General features: G+C 43.8%; 1 protein-coding gene across 1 annotated transcript in view; it reads right to left on the bottom strand.

The window, feature by feature from the left end:
- Nucleotides 1-23,606, bottom strand: part of TMEM241 (transmembrane protein 241) — a 147,471-nt gene that overhangs the window by 52,976 nt on the left and 70,889 nt on the right. The window contains 3 exon segments of the mRNA XM_017497626.2: nucleotides 7,470-7,563; nucleotides 11,758-11,827; nucleotides 20,566-20,600. Of these exon segments, the coding sequence (XP_017353115.1) occupies nucleotides 7,470-7,563; nucleotides 11,758-11,827; nucleotides 20,566-20,600 (199 nt within the window).

Below are 23,606 nucleotides of genomic sequence, written 5' to 3'. Positions count from 1 at the left end.
AGCCTCCCAAGTAGCTGGGACTACAGGTGCCCACCACCATGCCCAGCTAATTTTTGTATTTTTAGTAGACATGGTGTTTCACCATGTTGGCCAAGATGGTCTCGATCTCTTGACCTCATGATCTGCCCGCCTCGGCCTCCCAAAGTGCTGGGATTACAGCATGAGCCACTGTGCCTGGCCTAAATTTCTACCAAGAAAAAAAAAAAGCCTGCTGTAATTTTGATAGGGATTACGTTGAATCAATTTAGGAAAAATTTCCATCTTAACAATATTACATCTCTCCATTTTTTAAGATGTTCTTTAATTCCTCTCAAAAAGGTTTTACAGTTTTCAATGTAAAAATCTGATACTTCTTTGGTGTTACGTTCCTAAATATTTTTTCCTTTTCAATGCTGTTGTGAATGGAATTGTTTTCTTAATTTCCTTTTTATAAACATGACTGTTCATTACTAATATATAAAACTTTGAGCTATGTGCAATGGCTCATACCTGTAATCCCAGCACTTTGGGAGGCTAAGATGGGAGGATCGCTTGAGGCCAGGGGTTTGAAACTAGCCTGGGCAACATAGTAAAACCCCATCTCTATAAAAAAATATTTTTGAAATAAAACTACAGTTGTATTTACTTATTTATTTAACAGACAAGGTCTTGCTCTGTCACTCAGGCTGTAGTGCAGTGGTGGTAATAGCTCACTGCATCCACAAACTCCTGAGCTTTGGCGATCCTCCTGCCTCAGCCTCTCGAGTAGCTGGGACTATAGGCACATGCCACCATGCCAAGCTACTTTTCTTATTTTTTGTAGAGACAGGATCTCACTATGTTGCCCAGGCTGGTCTCAAGTGATCTTGCTACTTCAGTCTCTGAAAGCGTGAGGATTATAGGCATGAGCCACCATACCCTGCCTTCAACTATTTTTATAATTTCCTTGGGATTTTCTATATATATGATGATCTCATTTGTGAATAAAGACAATCTTCTTTCTTCCTTTCCAATCTGGATGCGCTTTTTTTTTTTTTCCCATTGCACTGCCTATTGCATCCCTAAAAATTTCATTACAATTTTCAATAGAAGTGGTGAAAGTGAACATTCTTATGTTGCTCCTGATCTTAGGGGAAAAGCATTCACTCTTCTTCTGGTTTGTTTTGTTTTTTTGAGACAGAGTCTCGCTCTTATTGTCCAGGCTGAAGTGCAATGCCATGATCTCGGCTCACTGCAACCTCTGCCTCCCGGGTTCAAGTGATTCTCCTGCCTCAGCCTCTGGAGTAGCTGGGATTACAGGCATGTGCCACTACGCCCAGCTAATTTTGTATTTTTTGTAGAGATGGGGTTTCTCCATGTTGGTCAGGCTGGTCTTGAACTCCCAGCCTCAGGTGATCCACCCGACTCGGCCTCCCAAAGTGCTGGGATTACAGGCGTGAGCCACCGCACCCAGCCCCAGTTTTCTCCTGTTAAAGACAATGTTAGTTACAGGATTTTCACAGATTTTATCAGGTTCTTTTACTAGTTTGTTGAGAGTTTTAACTATGAATAGATGCTAGATTTTGTCATGATTTTTCTGAACCTATTGAAATGATCATGTATTTTTGTTCTTTATTCTATGAAAATAATGTATTACATTAATTTTTATATGTTAAACCAACTATGCATTCCTGAGATAAATCTCACTCAATCATGGTGTATAATTCTTTTATATGCTGCCAAATTTGGTTTTCTAATATTTTGCTAATATATTTGTCCCTATATTCATGAGAAATATTGTTCATTTTCTTATGATTTGTTTTGTCTGGCTTAAGAGCAGGGTAACTCACTTCATAGAATAACTTGGGAGTTATTCCCTCTTTCTTTAGTTTTTAAAAGAATTTTTTTTTAAATTTCTTCTTTAAATATTTGATAGAATTCATTAATAAAGCCAATTGGGACTAAGCTTTTCTTTTTCTAAAAACCTGAGAAAGAGGCTGGGCATGATGGCTCATGCCTGTAATTCCAGCACTTTGGGAGATCGAGGCAGGTGAATCACGAAGTTAGGAGTTCAAGACCAGCCCGGCCAAGATGATGAAATCACGTGGTGGCAGGTGCTTGTAATCCCAGCTACTCGGGAGGCTGAAGCAGGAGAATTGCTTGAACCTGGGTAGCAGAGGTTGCAGTGAGCCGAGATCACACCACTGCACTCCAGCCTGGGCAACAGAGTGAGACTCTGTCCCCCCAACAAAAACAAAAACAAAACAAAACAAAAAACCTAAGAAAGATTTTTAAATTACTACTGATTTTTATTTACTTGTTATGAATGTATTCAGATTTTTCATTTCTTCTTGAGTCAGTTTTCCTAATTTGTGCCTTTCTGGGAATTTGCCCATTTCATCTAAATCAACTAATTTTCTGTCATAAAGTTATTCAAAATCTGAAGTTCTTTACAATACACAATCCTTTTAGCTTCTACAGGGTCAGTAGGAGCATCATTTCCTTCATTTCCAGTTTTGATAACTAGTATCTCTCTCTCTTTCTCTCTCAGACAGGGTCTTACTCTGTCACCCAGGTTGGAGTGCAGTAGCATGATTACGGCTCACTGCACCCTTAACCTCTCAAGTGGTCCTCCCATTTCAGCCTCCCAAGTAGCTAGGACTACAGGTATGTTCCACCATGTTCAGCTAATCGTTTAAAAAAGTCTTTTTGTAGAGATGGTGTTTCATTACGTTACCCAGGCTGGTCTTGAATTCCCGGGCTGAAGTGATCTTCCTGCCTTGGCCTCCCGAAGTGCTTTGGTTACAGGCATGAGCCACCATGCCTGGCCTCTTTTCTCTTATTTTCTTGGTCAGACTAGCCAGAGGTTTGTCAATGTTGCTGATGTTTTCAAAGAATCAACATTAATCTACATTATTTTTCTTTTTTTATTTCATTAATCTCCACATTAAATTTTATTATATCCTTCTTCCTGCTTACTCTGAACTTAGTTTGCCCTTTCTTCTTTTGAGACCTTCATTTATTTCTGATATATGTGTTTACAGATATAAATTTCTCTTTGAGCACTACTTTAAGCGGCATCTATAAATTTTGATATGTTGTATTTCTGTTTCATTTGATTAAAAATATTTTAATATCCATTGTAATTTCCTCTTTGACCCACAAACTATTTAGAAGTATATTTAATTTCCAAATAAATGGGGTTTCCCTAGATTTTTTCTGTTGTGAATTTCAAATTTAACTCTGCTATGGTCAGAGAACATACTTTATATGATTTCAATCTTTTAAAACTTGGGGGTTGTTTTGACAACCAGCATACTATCTGTTGTGAAGAATATTCCATGTGCATTTGAGAAGAATGTGTATTCTGAAATCAACTGGTGGAGTTTCACATACATTTCAGTTATGTCAGTTGGTTGATAGTGTTGTTGAAGTCTTCTATGTACTTCTATATTCATGCTTTTCTACTGAGTTGTTCTATCAACTGCTGAGAGCACAGTACTGAAATCTCCAGTTACTACTGTTAAATAATCTATTTTTCTCTTCTATTACTTGTTGCTTCACGTATCTTGGGGTGCTATTTTAGGTGTATATGTATTTAGAACTGTTATATCTTCCTACTGCATGAACACTTTTATCATTATTAAATGTCCCTATTTTTTTCTCCAGTAATATTTCCTATTATAAAGTCTATTTTGTCTGATTTTAATATAGCCACTATACCCAGCTGTCTTATGGTAACTGTCTGTGTGGTTCTTCCATCCTTTTACTTCCAGACTACTTGTGTCTTTTCCTCTAAGGTATGGCTCTTACAGACAGCATATAGCTGGGTTTTGTTTTTTAAAAAATCTGATCTGGCAATCTCTATTTTTTGTTAAGTATTTAGCCTATTTATATTTAATGTCATTACTGATATGGCTGCTAGCAACAAATCTCTTCATTTTCATTCATCTGGGAATGTTTTTATTTCTCTTTCACATTTGAAGAATAGTTTTGCTATATATCAAATCCTTGATTGACAAGTTTTTTTTCCCCCAGCATGTTGAATGTGTCATTCTACTACTTTCTGGCTTCCACTGTTTTTGATGAGAAGTTAGCCACTAATTACACTGTTGTTCCCCCATATATGTTGAATAATTTCCCTCTTGCTGCTTTCAAGATTTTCTCTTTTGTCTTTCACCAGTTTGATTATAATGCGTCTAGATCTCTGTTTATCTTACTTGGGACTCACTGAACTTCTTGAATCTGTAAAGTAACATTTTTCAACAAATTGATTTCTTCAAATACTGTTCTAATCCTCTCTTCCCTTCTTCTGGGATTCATATTACATGTATGTTGGTTGCTATATTTGGTATCTCACAGGTGTCTGAGGCTCTGTTCACATTTCTTCAATTAAAAAAAAAACCTGTTTTTCGGCCGGGCGCGGTGGCTCAAGCCTGTAATCCCAGCACTTTGGGAGGCCGAGGCGGGTGGATCACGAGGTCAAGAGATCGAGACCATCCTGGTCAACATGGTGAAACCCCGTCTCTACTAAAAATACAAAAAATTAGCTGGGCATGGTGGCGCATGTCTGTAGTCCCAGCTACTCAGGAGGCTGAGGCAGGAGAATTGCCTGAACCCAGGAGGCGGAGGTTGCGGTGAGCCGAGATCGCGCCATTGCACTCCAGCCTGGGTAACAAGAGCGAAACTCCGTCTCAAAAAAAAAAAAAAAAAAAAAAAAAAAAAAAAACCTGTTTTTTTTTAATTGAATTACTTCATTTGCTTTACATTCCAGTTCACTTATTCTTTCTTCTGCCATGTCATATCTGCTGAGTCCCTCTAGAGCATTTTCAGTTCAGTTAGTGTACTTTTACCTCCAGAATTTCCATTTGGTTCTTTATTTTCCTTTCTGTAAATTATTTATATCTCTTTATTGAGGTTTTGTATTCACTGAGTCTTTTTGCTTCAATTCTTTAAACATGGTTTCCTTTTGATTTCTGAATAAATTTAAAGAACTGCTCTGTAGTCTTTTTAGGCTAAATCCAACATCTGAGGACAGACACTCAGAGATAGTTCCTACTGACCACTTTTTTACTACACGCAGATCACATTTTGCTTCTCTGAATGTCTCTCATGTTTCTGTTGAGCACTGAACTTTTTACATAACATACGGTGGCAACTGTGAAATCTGACTTTCCCCACAAGATTTGTTGTTATTGTTGTTTTGCTTATTTAGCAATTTTCCTGGACTAAATCTGTGAACGTGAAATCTGTCTCCCATATAAGCTACAGCTGCTGATGTCTTTACTCAAATTTTTTTCTTGTTTTTATTTTTAATTCTGGGTTCTAAGGGTCATCTTCATGTCTGCATAGCTTAGTGTTCTGGCAAAGACTAGTCAGAGATTTTGCGACAACACCTTGGGCCAGACTGGTTTCTCTCTGCTCCTGACTGTCTATGTGGGCTAGGGAGTACATGCAAACCTCAGGCTGTTTTCACATCTGCCCTGGCTTTTACTTTCTGCTAGCTCTTTCAGTGCTCCTCTGTGTGTGTACGCAGGCTCCACTGGCCAGGAATATGTGAGCCTGCTCCATCCCTACTGCTCATATATACAGACTAAGTTCAATCTGAGATACATAAAAAAAGAGCAAGCCCCTAATAGCTGTCTCATCTCTCAGAACCACCTACTAAGTCCCCCAGTAGACCACGGGTCCATTGCTTGTTCCAAAGAGGACTGTAAAGTCAAGCTAGTAAAGCTACTGGCCTTTACATGTTCGTGTACCACTGAGTTGGCCTATATAACAGACAATCCTCCAAACAGAGCGAACCCCTCCTGGCAGCAGCAGTAAGGCTGCTGGTTTTCCCAGCCTGGTTGAACTACCACATTGACAGAGCTGGTGAGGAGGGAATGGGAGTGATGATAGGCAAGAACACCACAGATGCATTCTGTTCCTACCCAAAGGTTAGTAGTTTTCATGAACAAATGCTTCTCAGTTTATTGTGTTTTTGGTGAATTTTTACAAAACTGAAATGGATGTTTTTGACAGTCTTCTTCCAGCTTTCTAGCTGTTTTTTGGGAAGAAGATTCATCAACCTCCTCGCTGTGTCATGCTGGAAATCAGTATCTCAGCTGCTTTTTACATTCTGCTAGAATTGGAATCATTAATGCTATTAAAAAATAGACCATGTGGGCTGGGCACAGTGGCTCATGCCTGTAATCCCAGCACTTGGGGAGGCTGAGACGGGTGGATCATTTGAGGTCAGGAGTTTGAGATCAGCCTGGCCAACATGATGAAACCCTGTCTCTACTAAAAATACAAAAATTAGCTAAGCATGGTGGCGCATGCTTATAATCTCAGCTACTTGGGAAGCTGAGTCAGGAGAATCACTTGAGCCAGGGAGGTAGAGGTTGCAGTGAGCTGAGATTGTGCCACTGCACTCCAATCTGGGCAACAGAGCGAGACCCTGTCTCAAAAAGTAAAAAATTAAAAAAATAAGACCATGTGGGTGAAAATACCATTAAAAATCTTATTTTCAAAGCAAAATGTTTGAGGTTTCTTTCTGGAGAAAAATCAACCCAAAAGACACAAAGATGACTAAAAGCCCAAGTTAAATAATGATTTCACTAAATTAAATTAATTAAGAAGCCTCACTCCTTAGAAGCAGCACCTAGAGTGCTACAACTTGCCTCCCTCACAGGCACTAGGAAAATGAAATATGCCAGTAGAAGTGGACCCACCACATTTCAGTAAAGACTGGGCATCCCACAGCCACTTTCCCACTCCTTCTGTTTCTTTGTGGTTTCCCCACCACTTTATCTTATGTGTCACCCATAGTCATTCAGATACACAGAGCTCATTCTTAGAATAGTCCCTTTTTATTTTTTTGAGACAGAGTCTTGCTCTGTCACCCAGGCTGGAGTGCACTGGTGTGATCTCGGCTCATTGCAACCTCCGCCTCTGGGTTCAAGCAATTCTCCTGCCTCAGCCTCTTGAACAGCTGGGACTACAGGCGCGTGTCACCACGCCTGGCTAATTTTTTGTATTTTTAGTAGAGATGGGGTTTCACCGTGTTAGCCAGGATGGTCTTGATCTCCTAACCTTGTGATCTGCCCGCCTCAGCCTCCCAAAGTGCTGAGATTACAGGCATGAGCTACCACGCCTGGCCTGAACAGTCCCTTTTCTAAGACTTCATAGAAATACCCCAACCTGGCCATTTATCTGTCTTCCTTTCTCTATCACCTTGGATCGACTGAAAGTCACGTGACCTCTGGACACCTGCAGAGCCTCCAGGAAGGAAATAAGGAGCCTAATCATGAGTGCCTTCCAGGACTGTGAAAAAATAAAATACACCATGTTGATAAAATGCGCAGAAGGTCTCAGAAATCATTACCTGAATGAAGGAAGAATCAGGCTCACGGACAGTACCTAGAAAAGGTCTCATGAAGCTCAAACAACTTCACATTACCCAGGCTCTGAGATCTCTGGATACATAGGCTCTTGAGAGAGAATTTCCCACCCCTCCCGTCTCTTACCTTAGCAAAGAAAATCCAGGCTGCACACTGCCCTGGGGCCAGAAGGCTTTTTAGCTTCACTGTACTGAACATGAGAAAGAATCCCAAAAATCCACTGGAAGGAGAAAAGATTCTTTCGTTAGTGAGGCTTGTCTTCCTTTAGCCAATGGCTGACTAGTTTCTGCTATATTTCACCCATCAATTTCAAATTATTCCACAGCCTCTACCTCATCTGTGTTTTCTACATCTGTGATCTCTAAATGAAAATATAAAAATTTAAAAAGTCATTAAGCTCTGCTTTTCTAAGGAGCTATGGTGAGAGAATTTCGTTGGTGAGACAGGGTGGTGCAAAGAAATTTCAGAGGTCTCTGGCTAAATCATGAAAGAAAAAAAACGGTGGAGGACAACACCTCCTGTTCCTTCCCATAGAAGTTGTGGAGTTTTGGTGCTTGGAAAAGTAGAGCTTACATTTTTTTCAAGCAAGGCAACTTACCATATGAGAAGAGAGAGTCTGGACTAGCCTCCAGGCTCATAAGAATCTGAAGGTGAAGGCTAACTTCAGTGTCACATATGGCTGAGGCCAGAAGTCCCCCAAACCAGGCTGCCCTGCCACAGAGGTATGCTTTGGAAATGATGCCTACACATGTGTGTGAATGGAAAGATCCCCACTCATGGGAACCTGAGGAGGGAGCAGCATTTGGGGGCTATTCAGAAGTCGGGACCAACAAGGCGAGGGCACAGCAGTGGACAGAGACGTGGTTGCTGGTGCTAGAACTATTTTCAAAAGTGCCCTGTGTGGCCAGGGCCAAGGCAAAGGGAGCTCCAAATTTTTCCTGCCATTTGGAGGCAGGGCAATTGGGGAAAAGGTGAGACAGAGAGAGAGAGTGAGAGAAAAAGAGAAAGAGGCAGAGAGAGAGAAAGGCTGACTTGCAAATATGTGTAAGTGGTAGTTTCATTGTGACTTTTATTTGAACTTGAAAATTGCAAAGTAAGACATATGACTGCAGTTGTAACTCCAGGCTAGACAGGCAGGTCCTGTGAGGTGTACCGCGTTTTCATCTCCAGACCCTCGATTGCCACTTTCCCATCTGACCTTATTACAGGCACTAGCGTGCAGCTCCAACACAGATCATAAGTTCTGAGCAGGAAAGACCCCGTCTTGGGCTGCTCTTTGTATTTTCAACAGAGCACAACATGGTGCCTCAGTTACGGTACACATTAACTAAATTCTTGTCAGGTTCGATTGGAAGCAGGTTGAATTGAACAGAACATACCTAAGGCCAAATGTCACAGAAATGCATACCTTCGCTTCATTAGATTAGACTAGCTCACAGCCACATTCTTGGGGCAGGACTAAAGACAGGTATTAGGTTTCCCCTGTGCGTATTTCAGCCTGTTTGGCCCTGATGACCTGCAAAGTTTGTTCCGATTTGCATCGGCAGTCATGGGAGACTGAATAGCTACGGATTAAGATGTCAAGTTACTCACACCAGAAAGGTAAAGAGGCCCCGTGGGTAAGCAGCAGGCCCACCCAATCACATCAAGTGCCTGCATTTCTGTTCCTCGCTGTGCTCACTGACCCTCGTGACCTTAACCAAATCCCCCTTTCCACCTTTTTCTCGTCTCAGGTTCAGTTTTCTTTTTTTTTTTGAGACAGAGTTTTACTCTGTCGCCAAGCTGGAGTGTTGTGGTGCGATCTTGGCTCACTGCAACCTCCGCCTCCCAGGTTCAAGCGATTCTCCTGCCTCAGGCTCCTGAGTAGTTGAGGCTACAGGTGTGGGCTCATTTTTGTATTTTTAGTAGAGATGGGGTTTCACCATGTTAGCCAAAATAGTCTCCATCTCCTGACCTTGTGATCCGCCCGCCTCAGCCTCCCAAAGTGCTGGGATTAGGGTTCAGTTTGCTTAAAGTAGAAATAATCATAGCAGTCCTCATCCTATCTTAATGGAAACCAGAGGCTTTTAGAACAGTAAGATTACCTAGCCCCAAAGTCTTACTTTACTAACAATGAAACTGGGGCACAGGTACAATTAGAATGGCTCTTCAGATCTCTGGACCAGCAAGGGCGCTGGCACGGCAGTGGGCAGATGTAGTTGCCGTGCTGGAACTCTCCTCAAAAGGGCCACTGTGTGGCCAGGGCCAGACAAAGAGAGCTCCAACTCTTCCTGGTATTTGGAGGCAGCACAATTGGGGAAGAGGTGAGGCTTCATGGAAATGTTCTTGACCTGCTAGACACAGAGTGAGGTGTGCCAGGTGCTGGTGGTCATGAGGGTAGGGCTGAAAAGGGAGGCAGCCAGTGCACCAGACTCCTTTTGCTGGCTCCCACCTCTGGGTCCAAGGAGGTAACAACTTCACACGTGCCAGCCCAACCTCTCAGACTTCCTTTCCCTCGAGTCCTTCCCTCTCCTCCCTGCCTCTAGCCACAGGAGTAGCATGATTCCACGTTGACTGTCCTCTCAGTGCAGACTCTGCGCCAGGATAAGCTCATGCACGTTTGTGACTGACAGGCTTGTGGAAGGATCTGGGACTCCTTCCCATCGCTTGACTTATATGTCTGTGACTCATTTTTACATTACTCATGGATCTCTTATCTTTCTCTGTGCACTGTCAGCTCGTCTACCCCTTGCTAGGGAGGCAGATCTGAAAAGTAGAGGGAGGTTCTCAGAAGTGAAGGAGTCTGGGAGTAGGAGACTCCGGTTAATGGGGTCTTTGGGCTACGGCTACCATGCCACCCTGAGCTCCCCCAGAACCTCCCGAAAGTGACAATGCTCAGTCTGAGATACGGTGGAGCCTCTGAAATGACACAGGGAAAATCGACGCATCCCTCAAAGAGGCTGAGCTCTGTAGAGAAGCATGGGTAAAATGTAACAGAGTCAAATCAATTCAAATAGAGATTTCCAGATCTTTAGAATAAAAAAAAGAAACACCCGATTTACCATGTTGCATTATGGGAAAGTCACAGATTAAAAGGGGCAGAAATAGAGCCCAATTGTCACCCCACAAAGCCAACATCAATGGGCTATGAACTGTGCTGCTCTGTTCCAAATAACCAAACAATGGCTGACCCTGCTTGCCCATGCTGCCAAATAACCAGACACAAAGGGAAACAAGTCCACAGCCGCCCGCCCAGCACGAAGACTCACGTCATGTGATTCCAGCTAACGGGCAAGGCCTAATCAATTGACAGGAACTGGGAAAGTGAATTGTGTCAGTGTTTTCCTGAATCTTTTCTAAGGTGATAAATAAATCATTCCAAGGCTCAAATGCAGAAACAAACTCTGTAATATTGATTCTTTTTCTTTTTTCTTTTGGCCTGAACACAGCAGACGAACAGGACATATCCACTAGCCACACAGCAGCTTTTTAACATTGTAAAGAGTCACTGCTTCACAAGGCACTGTTTTGTATGTGTGGGAACAGGCAACCTGACTTTTACACAGCAATTCTTCACGGTCTATTGACATGACATTTATAGTCAACCCAAGTAGATAATCATAATGGCCGCCACTTATTGGGTGAGGCACAAAGCTTAGGACCCAAAGATCACACAATTAGCAACAGCAATTGTGGGTTCAACCCAGGTTGGTCTTTCTACCGTATCAGAATACCACACATGCTTTGGGCCTATCCACAGAAGGCTTTCCACTTCTCAGCATGCTGAGGTCAAGCAGAGTGGTGATCATGGCAGGACATGGGGAGAGGGCAGGGATACACTTCTGTGTGTTTGGATGTAGCCCTCTAACTGGCCTATATCCCTGAGTCCTTCCCAAGATCAAGCACTAATGATCACCTTGTTGTCTAGACATCTCCCAGTCATCAGTTTCCAAAATCTATTTCTCAGAGTCTTCGGGTTTGGTGGAGGTTATTTTGGAGGTTGCCTTGAAGAGCAAGAAGGAGGCCAAGGTAAAAGCTGAGCAGGTGGGATTCTGAACCTAAATCTTCCCTTGAACTTGATCTGTTTCATCAGTTTTATATATTGCAATTCTATGTGAGATTTGCTTGTGGAGGGGGAAAAAAGTGGGAGAATCCTTGGTCTTCAGCAAAGTGTGAAAACCACTTTGCTGGTTTTCACTGTCTTGGGGGAGGCACTTCCATGGGTCCAAGCTGGCCATGGGCCCAAGCTGGCCCTGAGCGTCTGAAGGGGCTAAGTGACAGCCTGCTGGTGATGCAGTGACTGCTTCCTCACCTGCACCCACCACCACTCTCTCCTGCCACTTATTCGAGTCACCAGCAGTGACCTTGAGCTTCACAGAGACGAAGACACAGTGGACAGCACAGAAAGCATTCAAATAAATGAGCTTAAGATTACCTGGCACAGCAGCTGCCATGGAATCTGTAGAAGTACAGGAATGGGAAGTCCAGGACGCTGAAGAAATCACCTGAGGGGCAGAGCAATGGTGAAACAGTGACCCATGCGGCCTCACATGCCCCTCTGCCCCCTGCCGTCCCAGGAAATGCAAGGAGGGGGTCTTTAGCAGGCCTGTGTTTTCAGTCCCCTGGCGTTAAATTCACTCTGACATCCCCAGGGATTCTGTTACTGACATTGTCTTATGATAATAGCAGTATAATAATAACACCCATTTAGTGAGAGCATGCCTTGTGCAGGGCCCAATGCTAAAATCTTTAGGTATTTATCTCTTTCAATCTTAGTAACAACTCTGTGAGGTTTTATTATGTCCATTTAAACTGGGGCTCAGGGAGGTTAACAAACATGGCTAAAATTGCACAACTCTTAAACTATGGAGCCAGAATGTGAACTCCAGTCAATCTAAACCTTAGGCTGTCTCCTCTCTACTAGGCAGCCAGCCCCCCACAAGAGAGTGTGCAGTATAAAAAAATCTTTTTCAAGAGTCTTTCCTTCTTTTCTGCCTTATATCTAAAAAAAGGTCATGGAGGCATTGCCCTGACTTTTTTTTTTTTTTCATTTTCATGTTTAATGACTGCAAGAACAGCACGGGGGCCAGACCAACTGTGCAAATTCATTTTAGTTGGAGGTCCAAAGGGTACATTTATTTCTTGTGAAGTAAGTTCATTCTTTTAGTTCCACTTGGTGCAGGAGGAAATAATCACACATATTGGCTGTTTCTCTCTCTGGAATTTGAACTTGGTCACAAACAAGAAGTCAGGAGATTAAAAAAGCAGAAAGCCTTCCAAAAATGTCCAGAGAAAAGGAATGAAGCATTTCCACAGCAGATAGCTTGAGCCTTCCAAATCTGAAATTTCTGAATCCCCTGGAGAGCTCTGTCTTCCAGACCCCTGGGCCTTGGCCTGTCTCTCAGTTCTGGGAGTTGAGGGAAGGGGGCTGATTTTCCTAAGTATTCCTAGTATGCTAGGTGTGCAGTGGAACACACAGGCAGCATTTCCTTCACCATTATGCTATTACTCAAGAGTTTCAGATCAAAAGACACAAGGGGTTCCTATGCTTTCTTGGAGACCCAAAGGATCTCAAATGATTCAACTATCTATTGGGAAGGAAAGTTCTGAGTTCGATTTCTCCGGAGGGCTTTTTAAAGTTATAACTGTTATTTTCTTTGATTTGTTTCTGCAAGTGAGTACGTGTTTAACTATAACGAGGGGATTTCTTGGGATCTGGTTTTCATGAAGCACAAGAGTTCTTATTTTCTTTCAGCCACGATTTCTCTAAATACCTCTCCTGTCAAATTGGGACCTGTGTTGGTAGAGGGAATTTGTCAATGACATCAGTTGTCATTTACAGTAAGAAGAGCATGGATATATTCTGAAGTTCCTTTTCACACAGAAGTGATAGGCAAGGGTGCCCTGGGGACCCCAGACCCAGAGAGTGGTCAGAGCCGTCCACTGAGGCAGGTGGAGGCAGAGTCTGTCCACGTCCATGGAGAATTCGTTCCGTCTCTTTGGCAGTTGTGAGCTCTTGGCCCTTTCCCAATTTTCCTCTCAGGGTGAGAGGAACTGCAGCACAGCCAGTGTGGTTGCAAGGAACGGTGGAGAGGGGGGCAAATGAAACCCAGGACCTTGAGACCCCTCAGGCTGCACCCCTCTCGGCACCCCGTCTTTCATCACTCCAGCAAGGTAAACAGGCAGGTTTTCTAGCATAGCCCACATTTTGGAGGGGGTCTAAAGAGCAGAAGCGTGGTCAGAGGAAGACTGGGAGGGAGGAAAAGAAAGAAAGAAAGAAAAAACCACAGTCTTCAGGAAATAATAACCCCCTCCCAAATCCTGAAAACTGACCCCATAAATTAATGACAGAGAGAAAATAAGAGAGTAGCTAAGTCCTTACCTTTGAACCATTTCTAAAACCGTCACACCTGTATCACATAGCACTTAACTGACTTCACACCTGTTCCTCCTCCTAGAATTATCGAGTCCCTGAGAGTTGGGACGCTATTTTACTCATCCCTGCACCCACCGTGTGCAAGCGCCATACCCAGCATACCCAGCACACAGCCAGCACTACCAAATCGAGAGCGTCGGAAAGACCTGATCATCTCCTGCCTTCCCTAGAGCGAATGTTCTAGCTTCCAGCTGGCTCTGTGGTCCTCAATTTCAAGCTGACCTCAAATAGTCCCCTTTAAGGCCTTCCACCTGTCTTCTCTTTTGCTAAGTAGTACTCCTAAGCAGAGAGGGTGCACAGCAGCCCTGGAACAGCAAATGTTACTGACTGTGCTATAAATACCCCCGGAAGAGGTTGCAGCGTGTGGCCGGCTGGCCCAGCCACATGCAAACTCAATCCAGGAGCCTAAAAAATTGCTGCAAGACAACACTCTTGCACCATCTAGTGCTGAACTACACTGCTGAAGCTCAAATCGAGTGGCTAAAGAGTTGTAAACATGTTTTCCTACAGCAACATGCAGCTTACGCAATGGAGTCTGAGCTGGGCCCTCGCTCTTGTATTCTGCAGTTGAAATTCCGCTGACTCTGAGTGAGCGAGTGAATCCCATTTCTCTAAAGATTACGCAGCATGAAATTGCCACGGTGAAAAGTGTGGCACGATACAACCACATTCAAGACTAACTGATATTTGAACGTGAGGAAAATTTCCTCTCATGTTCCCACCCTCAAAACTGGCAGGAAAACAGGGGGTCGGTTCCAAGCAGTGATTAGTGCTGCCTGCTCGGTCTCACACACGAGTGACAGACACACCAGGTAACAAGGTTGTTTCTGGGTCAGGTTCCCGAGTCTCCCTGTTCCTCTCCCATTCCCTGAAATTTCCTAGAGCTCTCTTGAGCACCGCAGCTAAGGGACCCCATACAAATAGGAAGTGTAAACTCTTTAACGGGAAATTTCCTGTTTTCTACTAAAAAGAGTGTGGTGGTCCTCTTCTCAAGGAAGGTTACGAGATTCTCGGAGCCTTGACATGAATCGTGAAGTCAAAAGGCTAAAGGGAGGAGGATTCCACCCACCAAGCAGCAAACTCTGTGGTGGGGCACGCTGAGGGCACGTGGAACCGTCTGCCTGAGTCCCACCACCGTTGCCCGCGCACTCCTCAGGTGCATCGGTAAGAGAGCCCCTCTTTCCAATCAGGAGAGTGAGGAGAGAAACTCGAGCAAAGCACTAACCAGAAGCCCTCACACACCCTCTAGGGGAGTTCAGATAGGACTGACACGTTACGTGCTGGTGAGGATGTGGAGCAACTGGAACTCTTACACACTGCTGGGTGGGAGTGGAAAATGGTACAAACGTTTCAGAAAAAACCCTTTCTTAGAAAGTGAAACATACATCTACTCTAAGACCCAGAAACCCTATTCTGAAGTATTCATCCAAGAGACATGAAAACGTAAGTCCACAAAAAGGCTGGTATGAGAATGTTCAGAGCGGGTGCAAGCTGGGAACAGACTAGGTGAGCATCAACAGGTAAACATAAACAAACATGGCATATCCATACAGTGGAACCCTACTCAGCAACCAAAAGGAACAAACTCATGATACACACAGCAACATGAATGAATCTCTAGACGTTGTGCTGCATGTAACAGCCAGACACAAAAAGTACTAATGATTCCATTTATAAGGGCTTCAGAATAGAGAGAACTTATCTATGGTAACAGACATCAGATCTGTAGAGGTCTTCACAGTGTGGAGAGGGTGTGACTAGGAAGGGGCAGGAGGAAGCTTTCTGCAGTGACAGAAATGTTCTGCATCTTGTTGGAGTATAAGTTACACAGGTCCGTAGATTTGCCAAAATTGATCGAGCTATACAGTAAATTATGTATCAATTTAAAAATGTTTTTAAAGTATGATCAAATAATTAAGATACAAGTAATAAAAGAAGGGTGTAGGATGTGGTGGCTCAAGCCTGTAATTCTAGCACTTTGAGAGGCCAACGCAGGTGGTTCACTTGAGGTTAGGAGTTCAAAACCAGCCTGAACAACATGGTGAAACCCCATCTCTACTAAAAATACAAAAATTAGCTGGTGTGGTGATGGGCACCTGTAAGCCTAGCTACTCAGGAGGGTGAGGCAGGACAATCACTTGAACCCAGGAGGCAGAGGTTACAGTGAGCAGATATCACGCCACTGCACTCCAGCCTGGGCAACATAGTGAGACTCTGTCTCAAAAAAAAAATAAAAATAAAAAGGAAGGAGTAAGAGGAAACCAAAAAGAACTGAGCTCAGCTATAAAATGTCTGAAAGTATGAACAGATCCTTCCAAGAAGACTGTCCCTATGGAGCCTGATTGTATCTTAACTGGGGCAGTGGGGAACCAGGAAGACAGCTCGCCCTAACCCACACTCAGGCCCTGCAGCAGATGGTCTAGATGGCAAGTGTAACAAGCAAGTGAGAAAGAATAAAGTGTGGTCCTACCTTGCAATGGGCTAGACACCATGGGTCCAATCAGAAAGCTAATGAATGAACTGGCAGGAATTGGAGCCACTCTGTAAGAGTTGCCCTGCTCCCTTACAGCAAGGGAGCCCACAGTCACTTCTGCGGCCGACACAGCCAGTGCCACGGCCCGGCAAAACCTTTCTTATAAGCCTGATTTTCCGTACCTGGCCTCTGCAATGACACCACCTCAGCTGGCAGAAAATGGCAACAAATCAAAGTAGCAGACAAGAGTCCTTCAAGGGCAGTGTCCCAGGACACTCCAGGGACATTCACAATCAGGGCATTGTGGAGCCTGCTGGATTCATCAGAGAGAGTCCTGGGACACTGGTTTGCCCACCGCAGACCCATCCCCCACCCTGCAGGAGAGGGCAGGGAAGGTGAACATCTATGTCCGTTCTTTTTCAAAAATCATGAAAATATAACTTGAAGAAAAATTATTCCATGCAAGTGTCCCTTCTGGCATAATTAGGCTCCAAACAGGTTTTCAAATGAGAGAGATGTCCTTGTATTCTCCCAATATATTTTCTTATTGAGATATAATTTGCATATTATAAAACTCACCCTTTTAAAGTGAACACTTCAGTGGTTTTTAGTATATCCATAGAGTTGTGCAACCATCACCACCATCTAATTCCAGAACATTTTCATTACCTCAAGAAGAAACTGAAGCCTATTTTAAATTACTCCTTTGCCCAGGACATTCTACAGTCTTATATTTCTGACCACTTTGTATTGCCAGAGAGTAATTAAGTGTCCAAGGTATTTATGTATTGAGCTAAAAGTTTAGCAGTAACTCAAGGAAAACATTAGACTGTTGGTCAAAATGTCTAAGCTATTACCAGCAGTCGCCATGTTCAGAAACACATCTCCCAAACCAAAAGCAGTTCCAAACAGAAATTTAAGAACATTGTACAAAAGCTTTCACCGGAGTAGGACAATTTATAATAAAGTGTAGGGGGCCAGGTGCAGTGGCTCACACCTGTAATCCCAGCAATTTGAGAGGCTGAGGCAGGCGGATCACCTGAGGTCAGGTGTTTGAGACCAGCCTGCCAGCATGATGAAACCCCGTGTCTACTAAAATTACAAAAATTAGCCAGGCATGGTGGCAGGTGCCTGTAATCCCAGCTACTCAGGAGGCTGAGGTAGGAGAATCACTTGAATATGGGAGGCAGAGGTTAAAGTGAGCCAAGATAGCGTCACTGCACTCCAGGCTGGGCAACAGAGCAAGACTCCGTCTCAAAAATAATAATAACAATAAGGTGTCAGATCACTTTATTGTTATTGTACTTTATTGTTACTTTGATAAAGTGTACGATCAAAGAGCAGCATTTAAAAATCACTTTATTGTTATCGCTTTATTGTTACACTTTAATAAAGTGTAGGATCAAAGAGCAGCATTTAAAAAGACAAACCTAGAAAGAGAATCAGGAGACCTATCCCCAGTCTCCCTCTGCTCCTTGCCTACCCTGTATCATCTTGGTCACATCACTTAACCCCTCAGGGTTTCAGTCTCCACATTTGTATTAGGTCGATGCACAAGTAATTAATACAATTTGGTGGCACCTGGGAGAATCGCTAAGATTCCTTTCAGCTCTGACCATCGTAAGTGTAACAAATTAACAAGCACAACCTCTTAGCGGAAGGGCAGCGTGATTTCTTTAGGTAAAAATTATTCACCCAGCCAGGCGTGGCGGCTCATGCTTATAATCCCTGCACTTTGGGAGGCCAAGGCGGGCAGATCACTTGAGATCAGGAGTTCGAGACCGGCCTGGCTAACATGGTGAAACCCCATCACTACTAAAAATGGAAAACTTAGCCAGGCGTGGTAGCAGGTGCCTATAACCCAAGCTACTCAGGAGGCTGAGGCAGAAGAATCGCTTGAACCTGGGAGGCAGAGGTTGCAGTGAGCTGAGATATACCACTGCACTCCAGCCTGGGCAACACAGCAAGACTCCATAAAAAAAAAAAATTATTCACTCAAGTCCACTAGAAATAAGTCAGGATGTAAACATATATGTAAATCAAGGAGAATCTGTGAACATAACTTTCCAAAGGCCTTTGACAAAAGCACAATTCAAAGGGCAGGATACTCAGTAGGCTCTAAAATATCTGCTGGGTGGCAGCTGCCTGGCTGCATAAAGAAATGATAAGAGATGCAACTGAAAGGCAGACAGCCAGCAGTATGGGTAAGTGGAACCCGCTTAGGGTTAACAGCCTGGCTTCACAGGACTTACTATTCTAAGAAGGATAGACTTTGAGCAAATGACAGCAGGGGGGACTCAACAGTAAACCTCGGAGTTTTGAGAAGTCATCATTCACAGGAGCGGGCAGACAGTAGGAACTGTGCTTTCATATGGCAAGCAGAGTGTAATGTATTAAGAAAAAAGCATTCAAGTTATCCTTATGAGACATGGATTCAGATATGTCATATACAATCTAGAAACATTATTCTTGATTCACTATCAACAACTCCCTGAGGATCCTCATTCAGATAGCAGGTAAAACACCAACAGAAAGAAGCAGCTAAAAACACCAACAGAAAGCTGTTATTGCTTTGAGCACAGGATGAGAGCTAGAAGGGACCTTAGAAAGCAGCCAGTTCACCGTTCTTATTTTCTAGATGCGAAAACTGGGACCTAGAGGGCTTGGGTAATGCCTTCTGCATAGCAAGTGGTCAGTAAACATTCATTTTGTGGTTTGTTTGAAAAAAAATGATCTTAAGCCCACTCAGTAGGCGAGCCAAGGAAAATTCCAATTATTCTGAGTCTACTATTTGCACCACACTCCACGAAGCCACAAAGAGAATGACCAATAAAATGTGTATTTTCAGCCATGCCACACACAGACATTATTGTTTTATCTTTTTGGGGGGGATGGAGTCACAGTCTCACAGTGTCGCCCAGGCTGGAGAGCAATGGCATGATCTCAGCTCACTGCAACCTCCGCCTCCTGGATTCAAGAGATACTCCTGCCTCAGCCTCCGAAGTAGCTGGGATTACAAGTGTCCACCACCATGCCCAGCTGATTTTTTGTATGTTTAGTAGAGACGGGGTTTCACCATATTGGTCAAGCTGGTCTCAAACTCCTAACCTCAGGTGATGCACCCACCTCGGCCTCTCAAAGTGCTGGGATTACAGGCATGAGCCACCATGCCCGGCCATTGTTTTATCTTTTGGCATCAACTTCAAAGCCTTTCAAAGCAAAAAACTGTGATGAAATAGGGCCTTGTGGGCAATTCCTAAATCTGAAAAGCAACTACAGAGCAATTGAAGCAGCAATAGAGTGAAGATACATTTTAAAAATTGACTTCTTTCATCTGCAATTATGAGAATCATGGTGACACACGATACAAACTTAAAAAAAATGATGCCAGATAGAAAGAGTATAACACTGCATTTGCAAAATTCAAACAAGAATTACAGCACCAACTCCTTCACTTAGTTCTTATATTTACCCCTTAATATTTTATTTGAGGTTACCCTTTGGGGTAATTCTGATAATGGAATTTAGGGTATCATAGCAGGCCCTGGGACACATTTTTGGATGGCAAGAGGCCCCTCATATTCTCCTATAAAAACAATAACTTCTGCTCCTGAAGTTATAACCAAAAAGGGATTCAGGGAGTTTATTGAACTTTTGAACTTTTTCACCAAATCTTTTAACAATAGAAATGAACAGCAGGCCAGGCACGGTGGCTCACGCCCACAATCCCAGCACTTTGGGAGGCCGAGGTGGACAGATTATGAGGTCAGGAGTTCAAGACCAGCCTGACCAATATGGTGAAATCCTGTCTCTACTAAAAATACAAAAATTAGCCAAGCGTGATGGCGCATGCCTGTAGTCCCAGCTACTCAAGAGGCTGAGGCAGAAGAATTGCTTGAACTGGGAGGCAGAAGCTGTGATGAGCCGAGATCATGCCACTGTACTCCAGCCTGGGCTAGAGCAAGACTCCATCTCAAAATGAATGAATGAATGAATGAATGAATGAAATGAAGAATAATTCAGGATGCTTGGAAAAGGAATTTCAGAAGAGGGCAAAATAAGCACTAGTTTACTCAGCAGGAAATGGACTTGGCTATATATCTGAGATCATACCAGAAGAAAACACAGACAACAGGAAGGGGTAAGAATAAATTCCTGGGCAATAAACTGCTTTATTAAGGACAGTTTAAAAACAGGCGGGACTTTCCTCCCCTTGCAGTCACCCTTGGCGGGGCAACAACATTCTCTTGTGAAATGTCTCTGAGAGACAGCCTCACTGGGTCCAATAAGCAACGTCAGACAGACAAACAGAACAACACTCGGGTGGCGCTTACCTGTGGGATGAGATGCAAATGCCAGGAGCACCACACTGGAAAAGAGACAGCAAAGTAGTCAAGAGGGTTCCCTGTCACCAAAAAAACCCATCCATTCCCACCCATTTACTTGGAAATAGTTAAAATTTGCCTAAAAGCAAACTATCTGCGCTGACTCATTCTGCCTAAATCCAGCTCCTCAGAGAGAGTAAGAATGTCTTGAAATGTCTCATGTTTTGGCAAAAGGACTGCCTCCTGGGACAGGCTTAGGACAGAGTGTGAATCCATGTCTCAACCTGAGGGTCCGCTGGGTCTCTTTTCTTGGTCCTGGCTGACTCTAATTACGAACAAACTCACCTACTCTACCAAGAGTATTTATAAGCTAAACAAAGCAAGCTCTAAATTAAAATGGGCTGCAATGTAAACTAGCTATTGTGTGTGAGCTACATATATTTTTGCCACACAATTAGCTGTGTAGAAGATAGCTACATTTCCAAGAGGCTAGCCCACAATTGATCCAGCCCATCCACCGTGTGGCTGAAAACTACCTTTACTGATTTTCAATAGATGCCACAGAGGGGAAATGATGAAAAGAGAATCAAGAGGAGTGTTCCTTTGATATGAGCCCCATTCGTCCTTGGCACCCTCCCTTCGCCCTCTCTAGAAACCCCTCCCATTCCCCCTCACCCCTCTGCAGTGCCTTCACGAGGCCAAACCCCACTTGAGGGGCTCCCCACCCTCTGCAACCTCTTCTATCAAAACTCTCGCCACCCAGGCAGCCGATCAAGTTAGAGGTTAGGAATAAAACATGTTATCTAAGTATGAGGGAATTTTTTAAAGTGCTAGATCGCCTGCTCTGGTTCTAAATCCTGGCTGCATATCAGAATAGCCCAGCATCCTGGCTGAAATCGGAATCTCTGAGCAGCAGGCATCAGTTGTTTTATTTTGTTACGGCCCCCCAGTGGCTCTAAAGTGCACCAGGATTGGGAACCACCACAAGGAATCCCCAGCTGGTGGTGACATCCCAGGCAGTGTGGAGGAAGACGGCTGTGAGCACAGAAATCACTGGGAGCCCCACCTGCTCTGAGGGTTATCTCCTGGTGCCATTTCTGTGTTTCTTGTGCCCTTCCTTTGCTCTTCCTATAAAGTTCAGGTTCTCTGATGGCCCCAGAGCAGCAGCAGAGTGGCTAGCAGAGGCTAGACAGGAGGTTTGGGAGAAAGCCAATGGGAAGAGCCACACATCCATCCAGTCATTGAGAAGCTGTAGGTTTGTAAGACAGGGCTGCATGTAGCTATAAATGAGACTGGATGCTTCACAATAATTAGCCCTTTGCATGGACTCTTTATGTCTTTGCTTGCCATCTCGCCTTTCTTTGGAAAATATATACCCTGTACATACTCCATTATTTTACTTCCCTGAACCCCTTTGTGGTTATAACTTCTGGAGCAGAAGTGATCACTCTTATGGCAGGATATGAGGGGCCTCTTGCCATCCCAAAACACCTCCCAGAGCCTGTCATATATCCCAAATCCCATCATCAGAATCACCCCAAAGGGTAACCTCAAATAAAAGATTAGGAGGTAACTATAAGAAATAATTAAGTGAAGGAGGTGGTCCTTTAATCCTTGTTTGAATTTTGCAAATATATTGTTCGGCCACTCCTAACTCCTATCAAAGCAGGCCATTCAGCACTTAAAAAAAAAAAATTCCCTCTGATACTTAGATAACGTGTTTTACTCCTAACCTCTAACTCGATAGGCCGCCTGGATGGCATGAGTTTTGATAGAGAGGTTGCAGAGGGTGGGGGACTGGGCCCCCCACAGCAGGGTTCAGCAGTGTAAAGGCATGGCAGAGGGGTGCTGGGGGACGGGATGGGTTTCCAGAGAGGGCAATGAGAGGGTGTCAAGGATGAATGGGGCTCACATCAAAGAAAACTCCTCTTCATTCTCTTTTCATCCTTTCCCCTTTGTGGCAGGCTACACTTCGACCTCCTTGAGGACAAGGACCATATTTTACTTTGGATCCCTAGCAGTGCCAGGAATCAAGTGGCAGGTTCTCAGTAAGTTTTCTGAACTGGAATTAATCACCTCTAGGTGTACTGTGGTGGGGCTATGTTTGTTTGAAGAAAAATGTAACTTGAAGCCCTGAATACTTTTGTTTGTTTGTTTTCTGAGGCAAGATCTCCCTCTGTCGCCTAAGCTGGAGTGCAGTGGTGTGATCATAATTCACTGTAACCTTCAACTCTGGGGCTCAAGTGATCCTCCTGCCTCAGCCTCTCAATGTGGAAACGCTTATAGTTCTAAGATTATAAATTACATGTAAATTATAATGAAGAAATTATACTAATATAAAAGAGGCATATCATACTGTTGTAGTAAGCAGGCTCATTCTCTGCTTGGCTTGGGACAAGGGTACAAACAGAAGTACACATACCATATTTAAAAGTTATGAATCAAGCCTCAAAATTCATCCTACCTTAACAAATATACCTTCAAAATAACCTGAAAGTCTGGATGAAAATGTAGAATTCTTGGGCTCCCTGGTGCTGCATGTCAGAGTGTAGCAGCCCAGGGCAGCCTCTGACTCCTGGCTGCCAGTGCCCCCCTTTTCTTTGCATCCCAGGCTCCATCCTGCAGCCCCAGGGCCTCACACATGCGTGTGGACACCTGAGCCTGCAAGGTTACCTCCACCTACATGCCTGCCCACTGGCCGTCTCTCTTTGGACACCCCTTGGGCTTGGGAATGAGTTGGGAAGACAGACCGGGAATCAAGCTCAGGGACACAGGTGGGGGATTCAAGGACACACCCAAAAGCAAGAAACGTCCCTGAGCCTCACAGATGCCACACTCAGGAGGAGGGACGTGGCCCTCTGAAGTTCAGGGCCTGAGAGAGGCCCCTCTTGCTTGGTCTAAAGGCAGGACTACTATTTGGTTTCCTCAACTCTAGTCATCTCACAAATTTTGTCACTTGTCTTCCTGGCGAGCACATTGGCTCAGAACTCTTCAATCAAAATAATATTGAAAAATAAGAATCCATTAGCCCTAAAAGGATATGAATGGTT

This window comes from Cebus imitator, unplaced genomic scaffold (genome assembly GCF_001604975.1).
Source record: "Cebus imitator isolate Cc_AM_T3 unplaced genomic scaffold, Cebus_imitator-1.0 Scaffold12, whole genome shotgun sequence".
NCBI lineage: Eukaryota > Metazoa > Chordata > Mammalia > Primates > Cebidae > Cebus > Cebus imitator.
This window is presented reverse-complemented; position numbering and strand designations above follow the sequence as displayed.